The 16,560-nt window shown below is 45.0% G+C and overlaps 1 protein-coding gene across 2 annotated transcripts in view; it reads left to right on the top strand.

Annotated features, from left to right (window-relative positions):
- The first annotated feature begins 816 nt into the window (after window positions 1-816).
- The window catches only part of BCO1 (beta-carotene oxygenase 1), a 30,330-nt gene continuing 14,586 nt past the window's right edge, over window positions 817-16,560 (top strand). The window contains exons 1-2 of one of the 2 annotated variants that reach the window (XM_054048496.1): window positions 817-930; window positions 13,759-13,887. In XM_054048496.1, the coding sequence (XP_053904471.1) occupies window positions 867-930; window positions 13,759-13,887 (193 nt within the window). In that variant the 5' untranslated portion in view covers window positions 817-866. Of the gene's footprint in view, window positions 931-2,607; window positions 2,671-13,758; window positions 13,888-16,560 lie in introns of those variants that run through there. The other variant, XM_054048497.1, reaches the window with a different exon arrangement.

Genomic DNA, 16,560 nt, shown 5'->3' with positions numbered 1-16,560 from the left:
CTTATCGTTCATGTTAAATGTAGTCCCTTGGTTTGCTCTGCAATCACATGCTTTATATTGAAATAATTCTTTGACGGGAGGATTTCAAAATGAACAACACTGGAATCAGCTAAGAACCTAATCTTGAAACAAAAGCAGTGAAGTTAACTCTTTAAAAAAAAAAAAAAAAAAAAAAGGTCCCTAACCCCGCTTACTCACCATTACATGATTTGAGTGATGTTACAGCCCTTGTTTGTGAAGACAGCCATTTGTCATTCAGAGAGGTGCCCTTTAGCTTACTTTTCAACAGTCTGTTCAAAAAATAAAGCACAGGGCTGTGCACTGATCATTTTCTGCTACTTCTCAGAATGGCACGAGCTTGTATTCCAAAGAGAAGGATGTGATCCGCTCTGGAGACTTTTTTTTTTTTATTAGCTCCTAAAAAACAGGATCACAGTAGCAGGTGGAGGCTTTTTGCTCTTTCCTTCAGCACTGTCATATGGGCAAGGATCCCTATCTAATCAATAACCAAAGTTTCTCAGAATCCCTGGGATTCAGGTGGGATCAGACAATAGCCCCCTGCTGAACTGATCTCTTGTTCAATCATGAGCAAAAAGGCAAATGAATTAGTTCTCTCTGTCTATCAAAGGAATAGAGATAAAGAGTTAAGTGTGGAGAGGGAGGGAGAGAATTATAGTATTATATGTGCTAAGGATTAAAGAACAGCTATTGTAAATTGACAGACTATCAGCCACCAGCAGCTGGCTGGAGGCGCACTTTGGCCTATAAATAACAGGAAAGAGCTGTTCGCAGCCCAGTCAGAGAGGGGACCACAAGAGCAACACCAGCTGTGCAGGGGATATACAGATCGTTTAAGTGCAGCAGACATGGATGTGATCTTTGGTAGAAATAAAGAGGAGCACCCAGAGCCTATAAAAGCAGAGGTGAAAGGTAAGGACAATCTGTTCCAAACTGGGTGGGTATTTTTGTGTTTTCAAATGAGTTAATAATCTGGCACTTGTTTCCCCAAGACAACACTGAGAAGGGGAATTGCTGGGTCTAATGAAAGGGAGAATATGAGAGAGAGATGAATGGCTGTTTAGAAGATTGAGATCAGATCTTATTTCTACCCCCTAATTGCAGGACTTTTCTCACTTTATGGACATTTTTGGGTGTACATTTCCGGGTGTACATTTCCTGCAAGTAAGTTTGAAAAGGAGTCACTGAAACTGGTGGTTGTCGGCAAAGTCAGGTGGGTTCAGATCTGGTGCCACCCCAATTCCCTCCCTTTCTCTTTGTCCTTTCAGTTTCTCCCTCTTTCCGTAGTCAGTCACTAGCCTAGTCACTTTCTTCATGTTCAGTTCAAAGGAGTGGCTGACATTGTCATTTTCACTTCCTGGAGACGGAGAGAGGGACTGTAACTCTTTGTAGAGCTGTTTCTAAAGACAAATAGAAAGGCAGACATAACTAATGCCAAGTGGCTTTATTACAAAGAGGGCAGAACAAGCCAGAGAAAAAGGAATAGTTCTCCTGAGACAGGATAATTTAAAGTCATATGATTTAAGTTGGTGATTTAATGAAAATCTTTTTTTTTTTTAAATGCATTTTGGGTGAAGTCATTTCAGTAGATACTGTGACCATGGTTAGTATTTTTACCTTGATTTGATTGCCACATTTTATTTCATTCTAAAGAGTTTTGTGATGCAGCGAGATAAAGAATGATTTATAAAGAGTGGCTGTTGTCGGAACAGCAAGTAGGCAAAAGTGGCACCTTCTTAATCAAACGATCTGCCCCTGGTATGAATTCAGAGTAACATCTGCTGATGTTAGAGACAAAAACAAGATTGTATTGCTTTCACTCCTGTAATCGTGGCTAACACAGATAAGGGGTGAACTGGATTCTATGTATTCTGGCTTGCAACCCTCAACCAGAATTACTTAAAATCTCACCTGCAAAATCTTTATGGATAGAAATGCAGTGCCTCAGAGGACCCAGCTTGACTCTCAGATTCCAGGTTTAGGTCATGGTGCAGAGACAATAAACACAGAATCCCACAATGCCAATTTTTAAAGTCACTTTTCAGAATAGAACACACTTAAAACAGATGCTGGTCCAGTTACTTATTGGTTGTGAAAACAAAGAGAATCTTTAAACATTCAATATTTTTTCAGTCAGCTACGCACGCCTCCCCTTCTCTGTGTATTTTTCAGTGGCTTGTATTATCACTCCCTGTATGTACTGATCTCAGTCTGCATTTATGAGGCCTTTATTGGCTTTCCTTGTTTCTAGGAACTTCACTGGCATCTCACTGTGCTATCCTGTCTAATAACATGCTCATTTAACATGACTTCATCACTGTAATATCTGATCACTTTTCAAACATTTATGGATTCATGTTACATCCCTCAGGGGACAGAGGAAAATATCATTATCTCCACTTTGCAGATGGAGGGGAAAAAAAATCTCACTAGGGCCCAGATCCTTAGAGGTACTTTAAGCATTACTCTGCTCAGCCTTGCAATGTTTGACCTCAAGGTGGCCTGCTGCTCAGTGGAATCTTCAGCCATGAGTTAGTCTCCGTCCCTCCCACTATAATGCACGAGGAAAGAGTTTTGTGTACGGAAGGGATTTTCAGAAGCCGGACGGCTGAGCAGGGAGCTGCCTAAACTAGCCTGGAATGATATGCTGAGGTGAGCGGCAGAGAGAAGAGAGGGATTTAGACACCTAAGTGGCTGACTCTGCTTGGGAGCCTCAGCTATGAATCCTCTCCTGGAGCTAGGTGCCTAAGACAGGTCACCTGCTTATGCAGCTCATGCACTAGTAGCTGAAACAGTGGCTGTCTGTCTCACCTATGTTTCCCGATGCCCTGGGCTGCCTTTTGTGCAGATGCTTTACTGCACCTCCATGCATCAGTGGCTTCCTTCTGTTGCATGGGGCTGGTAGGAAACAGATGTTAGGTGTGCTCAGAACTTTAGGTTTGTCCACCTATTGATGATGTCCTTTCTTCTGTAAGACTGTTCCCTTCTTTGTCTTGATGATTGATGAAATTCAGAGGAGAAATAGTAATAGATGTACTCACCAAGATCTGCAACAAGATCTGGCAGACCTGTGAGTGATCCTCATGTTGACACAGTCACTAATCATCTCTCTGCCAAAGAAAGGCCACCTGCAATTGTGTCAGAATTACCTGACCATAAGCTTAATTGCAAATTCAGCAAAGTGATGTTGAAAGTCATATTGAACAGATTGAAGCCACAAGCGGATAACATCATTGCTGAAGAACAGGCTGGCTTTCATGCTGGAAGAAGTACCACAGAACAGATTTTCAACCATCGTGTTTTATGTGAGAAGTCCTTACAACACCAGCAGGACATCTACCATGTCCTTGTTGACTTCAAGAAGGCATTTGACAGAGTATGTCACCGAAGCTCTCTGGGCAACCATGAAGAAGTACAATGTTGGTTGTAACCTTATTCTTACCATTAAACAACTGTATGCCAAGGCCAGCAGTGCAGTTCTCGTCAATGGCACAATAGGAGTGTGGTTTCGCACCACTGCTGGAGTCTGGCATGGCTGCTTTCTTTCGCCCACACTGTTCAACATCTACTTGGAGCACATAATGACTGATCCCCTAGAAGATCACATATGCACAGTCAGCACTGGGGGGTGAACAGTCTCAAATCTTCGGTTCGCTGATGACATTGACGGCCTGGTAGGCAGCGAAGATGAACTTGCCAACCTTGTTAAACGATTGGATGAAACCTCCGCAAAATACAGCAGAGAAAACCAAGCTGATGACAAACAAACGTGATGGGATTAGCTCACATATCACTGTCAGTGGACAAGAACTGGAGACAGTGAAACATTTCAAATATTTGGGGGAAATCAACACTGATGAAGGATCCAAAGCAGAAATTCTGGCAAGAATTGCGCAAACAGCAGCAGTGGCAAAGCGAAAGCCAATTTGGAGGAATAAGAACATCTTCCCTGGAATCCAAACTGAAATTGCTGCAAGCATTGGTCATCTCCATTTTTCTGTATGCGTGCGAGACATGGACCCTATGGCAGAACTTGAATGGAAAATACAGGTAGTAGAGATGAAATACTTCCGTAAAATCCTGGGCATCTCCTACTTCAACCATGTCACTAATGAAGGGGTCCGCAACATCATCACTCAACGCGCTGGGTCATCTGAAGACCTCCTGACGACCACGAAGAAGCGCGCAAGCTGAAGTGGTACAGCCATGTAACAAGGTCATCTGGCCTATCCAAGATCATCCTCCAAGTGACAATACAGGGGAAGAGAAGAAGAGGTAGACCGAAGAAAAGGTGGACTGACAACATAAAAGAGTGGATAGGAATGGACTTCGCGGAGACTCAAGCACTGACACATCTGGGTGGCGCGGATGCCAGACATGCTGCTCTGAGCGGCATGATAAGGGGGCCGGTGCCAGGGGGTTGGATAAGAGGCTGAGGTTCGGGGTGGTGGTCAGGGGATGGGGAATGGGGGGGTGTTGGATAAGGTGGGAGTCCCAGGGGGCCTGTCAGGGGGCAGTGGTGTGGATAGGAGTCAGGGCAGTCAGGGGACAGGGAGTGGGGGGGGGGGATTCCAGGGGGCAGTTAGGGGTAGGGGGTCCTGGGAGTGGACAGTTAGGGGACAAGGAGCAGGGGGGCTTGGATGGGTGAGGGGTTCTGAGAGGGGCAGTTAGGGGGCAGGAAGTGGGAGGGGGCAGATAGGGGGCATGGGGAGACACAGCCTTCCCTACCTGGCCCTCCATACAATTTTGCAACCCCAATGTGGCCCTCGGGCCAAAAAGTTTGCCCACCCCTGGCCTAGTCCTTTGCCCCATGCCTTGGGAAACTCTGCACTGACGCATCTTATGTACTCTTTGTAGGGGGGGAGCAGGGAAGGTGTTTAGAGTGTTTTTCCCCCCTCCAGATATGTATCCTTTTTGGGAGGAGTGAGGTGGAAGGGGAGAGAGCATTAGAGTGAATTCTTATGGTTTTTCCCCTCCAGTTCTGTTATACGTCTAACAAGAAATAAAGCTTTTGCAATCTGAAACCCCCCCGGAATATACTAAACTTACATTATTTATCTACTCTCAGCCCTCTAGTGGCAATACTGAAGAGAGCCACTTTCTTCGTATGGCTAACTCTTAGGCCTTGGCTACACTTACCCGCTAGTTCGGCGGCTGGCAATCGAACTTCTGGGTTCGACTTATCGCGTCTAGTCTGGACGCGATAAGTCGAACCCGGAAGTGCTCGCCGTCGACTGCGGTACTCCAGCTCGGCGAGAGGAGTACCGCGGAGTCGACGGGGGAGCCTGCCTGCCGAGTGTGGACCAAGGTAAGTTCGAACTAAGGTACTTCGAACTTCAGCTACGTTATTCACGTAGCTGAAGTTCCGTACCTTAGTTCGAATTAGGGGGTTAGTGTAGACCTGGCCTTACAGACTAAAGGGAGGTACATGAGAAGACTAGAATAATAAAAACATATTACCCTCCCCCCAATACTTCAGCGATGGTTTCTTATCTGTTCTTGTGTTTGCACATGTAACAGCCACAATGTGATCAGTGAGTTTTTATGCTGTCAGAGACTGAAGGACATAAATTCACACCGTGTAGAGGTCAAGCATAGGAGTTTATTACACACAGCGCTGGCGGAGTGTCACCTTACTTATTAGGCTCAGAGACACTATCAATCAATTGATTACAATAGAATATATAGATTTTCCATGGGCGCGGGAAAGTGACGGGGTAGGCAGTTCCACACCCCGGGATAGGTTTTGCAGCAAGACAAGATAGCACATTAGCCAATGGTTAAAAGGTTATATAATGTCTCCGCCCAATGTCTCAAGTTAGCAAGTTAACATTTAATTAATACTTTGATAAAATGTTATTAGTATAAAATATATGTAAGCAGAGTCAGGATGAGCTCTACCCTGACATCGAGTGGTGAATTATGGCGAGTGTGGAAAAGAACTCCAGGGGCTGATCTTGTTTGCATAAGCACACCCACCTGCCTGGCATGAAACAACAGTAACTGAAAGTGGTTACTTTGGCTGGTGTGGGATCCCCAGTTTCTCTGTTGTTGGGGCAGGAAGAATAAAGTTTTGTTACCCTGATTCTGTGAATCAAGGCCAGTGGAACTGTTGTATGACAGAAGGACTAAGTGAGTCCATCACCATTACCTAAGTAGCACTTGCTTGACAAGGGGCATGGGTTACAAAACCCAGTGAATTGAGAGAGGCTGGGGACAGGTATTTGTACCTGATAGCATGGGTCCCCCTGAGGGCTTGAAACACCAATTGCATCATCTCCTCTCTCCATTGTTGAATGTCAGAGCTAACTTTGATTCTATTGGGAGTTTAGTTACAGACTGCTGAGCTGAATTCACTTTGGGCCAATGGTGCACCAGCACTGGGGCTCCCCTACTGTGAGCTGAAATCACAAAAGAGCTAACGTTATTAAGAGCTGAGTGCTGTGTTAACTAGTGGGGAAGCCCGAAGCTATATTGCTAAGCAGCTGGCGGAGCAATTTGTGGGGATGACTGGAGGAGCAGTGAGTGGCGCGGAGCCTTGTGGGGATGGTTGGAGCGACCCAAGGTACAGTGAGTGAAGCTGTTTGCGGGGACGGCTGGAGCAGCTGTTTGTGGGACAGTAGGAAGTAGACTGGCTCGTGGTGAAGGCTGTGGTGGAACCCCATGGAGAGACGGCCGGCTGGCCTTGGATCACGTAAGGTGCCCCTTAACACCCTGCGTGCCCCCCTTTTACTCTGGGGCTGCACTGACCAGGGACAGAGACTTTGGGGTTTGTTGGACTTTTGGGACTTTGGGTGGTTGCTGGACCCAAGAGACTTTGGGGGTGTTGGACTTTGGGGACTCTGGGTGATTTTTGGGTTGCTGGATTCAAGAGCCAAAGGGAAAGGACACAGCCCAAATTGCTGGGGTGGGTTTTTTTGTTCATGGTTTGTGTTATGAATCCTGTTTGTGGTGTTTTTCCAATTTAATGCTGATGTCATTTACCTCATGTTATTAAACATTTTCTGCTACACTCAGACTCCGTGCTTGCGAGAGGGGAAGTATTGCCTCTTAGAGGCACCCGGGCGGTGGTATGTAATTGTCCCAGGTCACTGGGTGGGGGCTCGAGCCGGTTTTGCGTTGCATTATTGAAACAGAACCCCTAGATACAGAACCCGGCCCTTGTTGCTGCCAACTTAGATGGGCAAAAGGGTTACATATATATGTTGAATTCTGATTTGGGGTCCATAGGAATGGAGCAACTCCTTTGATTGTCCAACAGGTACATTCCTAGGGGTTGAAGCAAAGAAACAGTGAAAGGATATGATAATACAGATTGTCTTCTGTGTGTCTTAAGGAGGGCATTGGTCCCTGGGAAGGGAGGTGGAAGGATGCCATATCTTTATACTGACATGTGCCAACTTTTCATAAACTCAAGGTTGGATCTGTGAGAAGATTGTTTCCCTTCAGGAGAAACACAATAGGAACAGGGATCCTTTGTTCAATTTGAAACATTGGATGAAACATAATTATTCAGTTATTGCTTCAACATCTGGCATTTCTACTGACCAAGCATATTTTATCAAAGACAATGTTATCTTGTTTACCCCAACTTTCTCTTAGAAGATCACTATTTGCTAGGCCTTTGGTCTCCAGACCAAACTCTGGACTTTGGGTCTGGAAAAGAGCTGGCAAAACCATATACCAGGTTGTTATATAAAATGCACATGGATTTTAACCCTTCAGAGAGCCTAGACTCTTCTGTAGCTCTTGTTAGAACAGTCAAATGTGCATCTATCTTCATCCGTTTATTCTCTTCCCCGCACAGAATTTCAAACCTAATACCATATGAAGGTGTGTATGTTTGTACTGTGCCTAGCACAATGGGATTCTGGTCCAGGACTGGACCAATTACAATATAAATAGTAGTAATGTGTATACAGTATTAGTTAAATAAACGTTCTTGGAATGTATTAAAGGCGGGCCTGATAAATCGCCTTTTATTAAGGTTGCCTGATTCTTTCCATTATACTACCCTGTTTTCAGTTGCTTAGAACTTTTCGAAACTGAAATTTTCCATGCCGGTTGTCAGCCTCAGACTGAATGTTTTTTGAAAAATGTCTGCCAGAATTGTTCAGCCAGTTTTGAGAACGAGGCTGGCAGGACAAGACCACGTTCTTCATATTTTAAAAAATGTTGGTGATTTTTTTTTAACAGTATTAGGCCTGTCTGCTCCCTGTCCCCATGCTTTGGAGCAAGGACTTGAAATTTAACAGGGGGTTGGCCTTTGTGTCAGGGACGTGCCTTTTGCTATCCTTCTGAAAATCCACCCAAATTTGGCCAATTTATAAGCCTTTGAAAAATCTGAGTTCACACATGCTCAGTAGAGACTTGGATTTTAGCATTCAGATTCCCTGAAGATTCCATCCATTCTGAGTTGTTTCCAGTTTGGGCTGAACAGGACTGTCCCTGTAGTTGCTGCTCTGGGCTGCCGTGATCTGTGCCAGGTCCAGATCCAACCACCAGAACTAAAAGTAGGTGGATTGAGAGCCCAGGAGAGTCAATGCCCCCTGCTGGGCTGAGGCAACATGGAAGAGGAAATTGCATGATTCAAAGGTAGTGAGTACAAGACCTGGGAGAGGAGAATAGATTGGGAGAAAGGGCATGGCGGCTGGCTGGTGGTGGGACGGGTAGAGGGGAACTGGGAGTCGAGGTGCAGCAGAAAGATTGGGACTAGCTGAGCAAGTAGATTGGAACTGAGGCAGAGACTGGGATAGAGACCATGGGGGACTTGAACGGGTGGGGGCAGGAGAGAGGGACTGGGAATCAGGGGGAGGGAGCTGAGAGTCAATAAGTGCAGGGAGAGTGAAATCAGATGAGCCAGGGGGAGACCGGGACTGGCTGGCACAGAGATGGGAACTGAGAATGAGTAGGGCAGGAGGAAAGAGGTCAGAGGGAAAGGAAAACAGATCACACAAGGAGCTGGGGCAAAGGAGAACTGGGACTGGCTAGGCAAAGAGATTGGGACAAGGAGTTGCGGGGGTTACATTGACATTGGACAAAGATCCCGGGAGGATGAATGGGAGCAAGTGGGGATGGAGAATGTGGGGAGGGGTGTGACTGGAGGTCAAGGTAGGGAAGAGAGAAAGATTATTTGAGGAGCCAGGACTGGGATGGGGACTGGGAATGTCTGGTTAAAGAGACTGGGACTGAGAGCTGGGGTGGGGGGAAGGCTGGGACAGGGATTCCAGAGGGGTGACACTAAGACTTGCTGGGCAAAGAAACTGGAACTGAAACAAGAATCCTGAGGAGTGCTGACTGGAAGTGGGTAGGCAAGGAGAACGGGTTAGGGATGATGATCCAGATGTGCGGAAGAGACAGGACTGGAGACAAAGATAGGCTGGAACGGGAGTGGCAGAAAGAGAACAGGCAGAGGTCTGTGCCTATTAGATAACATTCTCCTCCAGAACTTGGAATGGAACTCATAACTCCTGAGTCTCACCATTCCTCTGCTGTTAGAAAATATCTGTGAAACACATTGTGAAAGTGTTTGTCTCATCCCCCTCTAGTGCTGGTCCACAGAGGATAACAACCTACTTGTACTATCAATGACTTTTGAAGTGACCGAGGTGTGAGTGGTGGCTCTAAAGGTTCCATCCCTCATGATGACCGTGAGGGTGTCAAAATGATGTCACATGATGGAATAGCTTTACTTTTGGTTTGTTTACAACCTTAATTTGGACCCTTTATGAATATGCATTATGATGCAGTCTTTAATTTGTGAGGAAGATAGATATTTATTTGGAAACAGAGCCAAATGGCCCTCAAATACTCCACTAAATTACTTTTGCCCTTCAGGTTGTTTGGCCCTTGTTGCAACTTTGAAGGGGAGGAAAACACACACACACGTTCTTCAAATTAATAAACAAGCAAACTTAAAGTCAATTAACTTCTCACTATGGGCAATTACTTAAACCAGAGGTAGGCAACCTATGGCACACGTGCCAAAGGCAGCAGGCGAGCTGATTTTCAGTGGCACTCACACTGCCCGGGTCCTGGCCACCGGTCCAGGGGGCTCTGCATTTTAATTTAATTTTAAATAAAGCTTCTTAAACATTTTAAAAACCTTATTTACTTTACATACAACAATAGTTTCTTTATATATTACAGACTTATAGAAAGAGACCTTCTAAAAACGTTAAAATGTATTACTGGCACGCAAAACCTTAAATTAGAGTGAATAAATGAAGACTCGGCACACCACTTCTGAAAGGTTGCCAACCCCTGACTTAAACTTTTACTAAACTAAGTGAGACCATACAATACAAATGATCACATCAAGATCACAGTTGGAATGAAGCACCTTACAATGATGTGGAATGGAATCACCAACTGATTATGTCAGCAGGTGAACACAGACAGTAATCAAATCATGAAATTAAGACAACAAGTCAATTCTTTCAAATACTAAATGCTTAAGGAAGTGTTGTTTCCTTCTCAGTCCTTGAAGTGCCACCGGCGGCAATGGGGCTGGCCTCAGCTGAACGGGGGAGGAGAACATATGCCCCTCCCCTTTAAAGTCTGTAAGCACTTATGGGCTAGTTTCGGATGAAGGGAGCTGGCTGGTCCCTCACCTCCCCTTTCATTAATTTAAACCCTAGCTCAGGCCATGTGGATCCTCTTTTTGCTCAGTTCCAGGCTAATTTCCCCACTTTTTGATACATCAAAGATCTGCAACTCTCCATTCCCCTCTTAGTGCAGAGTGGTGCATACAAATACAAACCAGCTAACAAAATGGTTTAAGGGAAACCACCTAGCACATGGGAAATGATTAATGGCATGTACTGTTAGTTACGCTTTTGCTTACATGTGCACAATGTGTACACACACACACACACACACACACACACACACACCATACGCGCTTTAAAAGGGTTAGAGTAAAATCAGTAATATTGGCAGGCATCTCCATGCAATAACAAAATAGGGTAACAGGGAAAAAGAGAAGAAAGTTACTTAATAAAAAAAAAAGCTTTGCTCTTCAGCTTGCGTGGCCTTCAGAGCATCAGCGCAGAACTGCAGGTCAGGGGAACAGATGATATCTCTGGTTGGCACCTCATGCTGACTGGTGGGCTTCCTCTGGTCAGGCTGGCATAGCCAGTGGTGGTCTTGGTCTCCTCTTCCTTAGAGCTAGCCTACAGAAAGCAAAGGTGTCAGCCCTTGCTGTCATTGTGGTGGACTAGGAGGAACATGCCATTGTCCACATCTATCTGGATCCTTATGGTGGTGATTTTTAGCTTGTTCGACCTTATGGCACCTCCCTGGAGCAAATCAGGGGACCACAAATCTAATAACCCAGAAACATGGTCCTCTCCCAGTCACGGATGGGCAAACTTGGCTCTTGGTCAGTTTGGAAAGTCCCTCCTTTCACTGGAAGTTCTCTTCTAATAACTGGCGTTAGACTAGACCACAAGCGTAGGCTACTCCAAAAATGTGATAAGCAGGAGATTGCTTCGTGGAAGTATCTCAGTCCCCTCTGCTCCCCTGGTGGGGGTAACAGTTGGGAGTGCACATGGCCTTGATAGATTCTTATATGTGACTTATGGTCTAGTGGTGATTGCCATTGCTTTTCACCCACTCATATTCCCACTCAGCCTTTCTTAAAATACTCCTAGAGGTCCCTTTTCAACTGCCCTTTGCACCAGCAAAAAATTAGGGAACCAGTTGTTCATGGTTTAATTAGGTGAAGGGTCACCTTCCTCTTTGCATCAAGGCTGAAAGACAGAGCGGCCTTAGAGCCTGTTAATAACAAATCCTACTTAAACTACAAAGAATTAAAGTTTATACCTAAAGAAAAGTAAAGTTTTTACACACCAGGCTTCAGTCACATGGACCAATATCCCTCACAAATTACATGGCCTTTTATTATTTTTTCCCACAGGACCCAGCCTCATTCGTTACACAGGATGGACCTGTTCTGGGGCAGAGCAGGGCTGTACAGTGAAGGAGACGGTTGTCTGTAGGACCCGTGCTTCACTTGTTGCAGAAGTTGGAAGGTGTGTAGCAAAGGAGGCAGGGGATTGCAGGAAGAGAAAGGATGGGCTCCTGGTTAAGGCAGCTGAATGAGTTCCTGTGTGATGCTGGACAAGTCAGTTAAACCAAACTTTTCACAAGTGTCCACTAACTGTGTGTTCCTCATTTTCTGGGTGTCTGTCTTGAGCATCTGATTTGCAGAAATGGTGAGCACTCTCAGCTGCAATTGAAGTCAATGGGAGCTGTGCTTTTAACATAAAGTGCTATATAATACTAAGTACTCTGAAAAATCAGGTCATAGGGATCTTAAATTGGGCACCCAAAATTGGTGGATAGTTTTGACCTTAATTTCGGTGCCTCAGTTTCCCATCTGTAAAATAGGGATAATAATAGCTCCTCATCTCAAAGGAGTGTTGTGAAAATACGTTAATTGATGTTTATGAAGCAGTCAGATACTAGAGCAATACATTTCACAAAAGAGCCTATGAGGCAATGAATAATTAGAGCTGACTAGAGGATGACCATTCAGTTTCAAGACAGCTTTCAAGGTTTCACAATTTGTTTTCATTCTGCATTGGAACAAAACCAGAACCTTTCAACCACTTTCACAAACCAGATATTCAAACAGCCATTTTTTTGGATAGAAAAGATCAGGAATGCTTCTCGGTGGAAGTGACTAGAGAGACCATCCTGGACCTCAAAAATCTTCCTGTCGAAAACTTAGTCAAAATCAGTACATCCCTGCAAAATGCTTCAGCTTTGATGGAGCCAGATATTTTGACAAACATTTTGTTGAAAGTATTCTGATCAGCTCTATTAATAATTCTGTCTTCAGAGCAGGGTTTGAACAGTGTGTAGTGGGGTCTCCCACTGAACAATGAGGAAGACACAAAATACTGAAGAGGTTCTCATTAAATGAGTGCCATCTATTTTGTGCACTGACCGAGGCAGGGGTCTTGTGGAAAAAAATAGAATGTGATAAAGTAATTAAAGACAATAGCACATGCATACGACAAAGGAAAAAACAGGCAAGCTTAATTCTGGCATTTCCTAACTTGTAAGTGCTTGACTTTGTTAAAAAAGCATTATTAAGGTTGCAAAGATTTTTTTTTGTGAATAACATGTGGTAACTTAGCTGATTTCTTGTTCCTCATGTGTCATAAATCACCAAATCCCTATATCTTGTATCCAACCCTGGACAGCACTTCTGTATTCTCAATACAATATTTATAATCTTTATTTATACTCTCAGAATTGACATTATTAGTATTCTAAAGCACTGCCATCATGACACTTCATTACACTGTGTAATTTTATTAGTGGGATTGTTACTGGAATTCAACCAGCCTTCAATTTACATTGGCATCTACTGAGAGGCATTTGATCTATAAATGACTCCTATAATTTATTTCTGGTAAGCCCTGGCTTTTGCTGGTAATAGCAAATTGGGATTAGATGGATAATTTTAAAATGAAAGTTCAGGAAGAAAATGCTCCTCCCTCATCAATCTCTTATAATTAGTAAGTTATGTTCAGGTAATTTCATGTTTTCAGTTTTGCATATAATTAGGGCCACATTGGCATACCTAAATGGCATGAGCAAATACATAATTGTAAAATCCTGACTTGCATCATCCATGTACCTGCTTACCTTTGGAAATTTGTCCTGTAGTGCACAAGGTCACCTTTGACTTGGAGTGGAAATGAGCTGTATCCTTTTTCTTTACAGGTGAGCTACCAAGCTGGCTGCAGGGGATTCTTCTTCGCAATGGCCCAGGCATGCATACAGTGGGGGAAACCAAATATAACCACTGGTTTGATGGCTTGGCTCTGGTGCACAGTTTTACATTTAAAAATGGTAGGTTGCTGCATTAAAGCACGAGCATCCAAAACAAGTCTTGGTCTCTAAACAGAAGCATAAGGTTTTATAACTGTGGGTGGAGTTTGCTTACAATACTTATACATTGAATTGTTTCAGATGCTTAGCTAAAGGTCCTGTTAGACCTGTAGTTGGTTAGGGGTCCTGCAAAACATGGGACTAACAAGGGCCTGTGTAGCTAGTGAACATCAAATGAAGGGCAGGACAGTCAATGCAGTCTTACAGACACAGCTGCCAATGGTGGTAAGAGAGAATGGGTGGTGGTCTTGCCCTTCTCAGTGCAACTTTCCTTCTCTGAGGTGGAAATGCTGTGCTCATCTCAGAAGGGGAATGTGCAAAAGTAGCTTCAAATCAGCCTTGCATGTTCCCCTGATCCTGAGGTTTCTGTGCTGGATCAGTCTTTCTAAAGGCTGCTCTAATTTGCACTAGCTGCCATTGGCCCCAAAGAGCCATTCAAGAACCTTAGGATTGCTGGGCAGCAGGAATGCCCAGCCATGCCCTTTTCTTCCAGCTACAGCCCTTCTCTGGCTGCAGGGAACAGGGGTGCCAATGGTGCATAGGAGCCAACTTTCTCCGGTGAGTGCTCGTGCCCCCCCCCCGCCCCAACTCCACTCTTTCCCTGCCCCTCCCTCCCTGCCCCACGAAACAGCTGTTTCGCGGCGCAAGCGCTTGGAGGGAGGCGAGAGAAGCAGGACCTGGTGGTGCGCTCACGGAGGAGGCAGAGGTGAGCTGGAGCAGGGGGTCGGGGCCACGGGGAGTTGCCGGTGGGTGCTCAGCACCCACTAATTTTTCTTCATGGGTGCTCCAGCCCCGGAGCACCCACGGAGTTGGCGCCTATGGTGCTAGGTGCTGCTGTAGAGGCTCAGTGGCACAAGATGATCCCCCTTACACTGGGGTGGCAATCTCTGGGTCAGCTACATTGGCTTTAGGTCAGATTTATGCTGGTGGCATGAGACAAATCTGCTCTAATGCAGAGAAAAAGCTGGCTCATAGGAACTAATGGAAATATTTCAAAAAATTTAAGTCAGTTATGTTTTCCTCAAGGATGTTAGCACCCATTAAAGGGCCATGTCTTTCAACCCTTCCTGAGGTTGACTTCAATGGGCGCTGAGGTGTCCGAGGTGCTCACAGGCTTGTGCTGTAGGTACTATGCATAGAGCTGTGCAACACAGAATATTTACACCAGGGGTGAAATCCTGGCTTCACTGAAGCCAATGACAAATCTCCCACTGATTTCAGTGGGATCAAGATTTCACTCTAGGGCAGGATTTCTGGTTGACTGGTTTTGAGTAGATATTAAAGTAAAGGATTAAGAAACACAGCTCACAATAGAAGTTGCATTTCCATTTACAATTTCCATTCTGCAGCTGTTTGGAAGCGCATAGCAGCTTCTGCCTGCACCGGAGCTGAAGATAGCCATGGTGCATCCAGGAGTTATAGAGACTTTGCTACTATGCTTCTATCCAGAGCCCCAGTAACGTGCACGCAGGGCCAGCTCCGGGCACCAGCAGAGGAAGCACATGCCTGGGGCGGCACATGGTAAGGGGAGGCATTCTGTCCATTCTTGGGGTGGCACAGTCTGAGCGGCAGTTTGGGCGGCTTTTTTTTTTTTTTTGCTTGGGGTGGCAAAAATGGTAGAGCTGGCCCTGCCTGCACAATTCCAAACTGAATCAGCTAATAGTCGGGGGAGGGATAGCTCAGTGGTTTAAGCATTGGCCTGCTAAACCCAGAGTTGTGAGCTCACTCCTTGAGGGGGCCCTTAGGGATCTGGGGCAAAAATCAGTATTTGGTCCTGCTAGTGAAGGCAGGGAGCTGGACTCAATGACCTTTCAGGGTCCCTTCCAGTTCTATGAGATAGGTATAACTCCATATATTTAATAGTTCCATCATGCACAGAGGTTTATTTGACATGGGCAAACAGCCTATTTATATTATGGGCTAAAAATACCCTTCTTAGGATTTGAACCTAGTTATGACAGCAGCCAAGAGTGAAACTAGGCCACTTTGCCACTTAGCTTGCAAGTCAGGTCTCAGGTATATTTACTGCACTTATATAAACAATACTTAAATGACTGTCCAAATCCTACTTGCCACCCTCGGGCAAGGTGCTGGAAATGATCAGAAGCAATATTTCCTCCGTCCATACCAATCTCTTTTTAATCTCAACCTGACCATACAATACGGAAATAGAATATTATTTCATCTGCTTTAGAACATAATGGGGGCTGCACAACATACAAGCTTTGTAGGAGAATTGGGTTCCCTGCCCCCGTTTGCTTTTTATTTTCCATTGCTGTTTTGGGATGAGAGATTCCAGAAACACGTTTCTTGTCTGCCTGCCCAGTTCAGTGCCTCTTAAGAACGCAGCCATAAACAGAAATTGCCAGTCATTGAAACTGCCAGTTTATTGCACCACCTAAACCACAGGGAGTTGTGTTTGTTCAGACACACAAGCCTATATGCTTAATCTATACAGGCATTCCTTCAGACCTAGAAGAGTGCTGATTTTTTACAAACACTGGAGACTGAAATTTGCCAAGAAAATTGATTTCTGCCACCCCTCCCCCATTATGTCTGGAGATACATACTGTTCTCCTGATGGAGGAACCATGGGCTGGTGATTCAAACACAGATATAAGAGTTCAGGGATCT

Source organism: Malaclemys terrapin, chromosome 14 (assembly GCF_027887155.1).
Source record: "Malaclemys terrapin pileata isolate rMalTer1 chromosome 14, rMalTer1.hap1, whole genome shotgun sequence".
Lineage (NCBI taxonomy): Eukaryota > Metazoa > Chordata > Testudines > Emydidae > Malaclemys > Malaclemys terrapin.
This window is presented reverse-complemented; position numbering and strand designations above follow the sequence as displayed.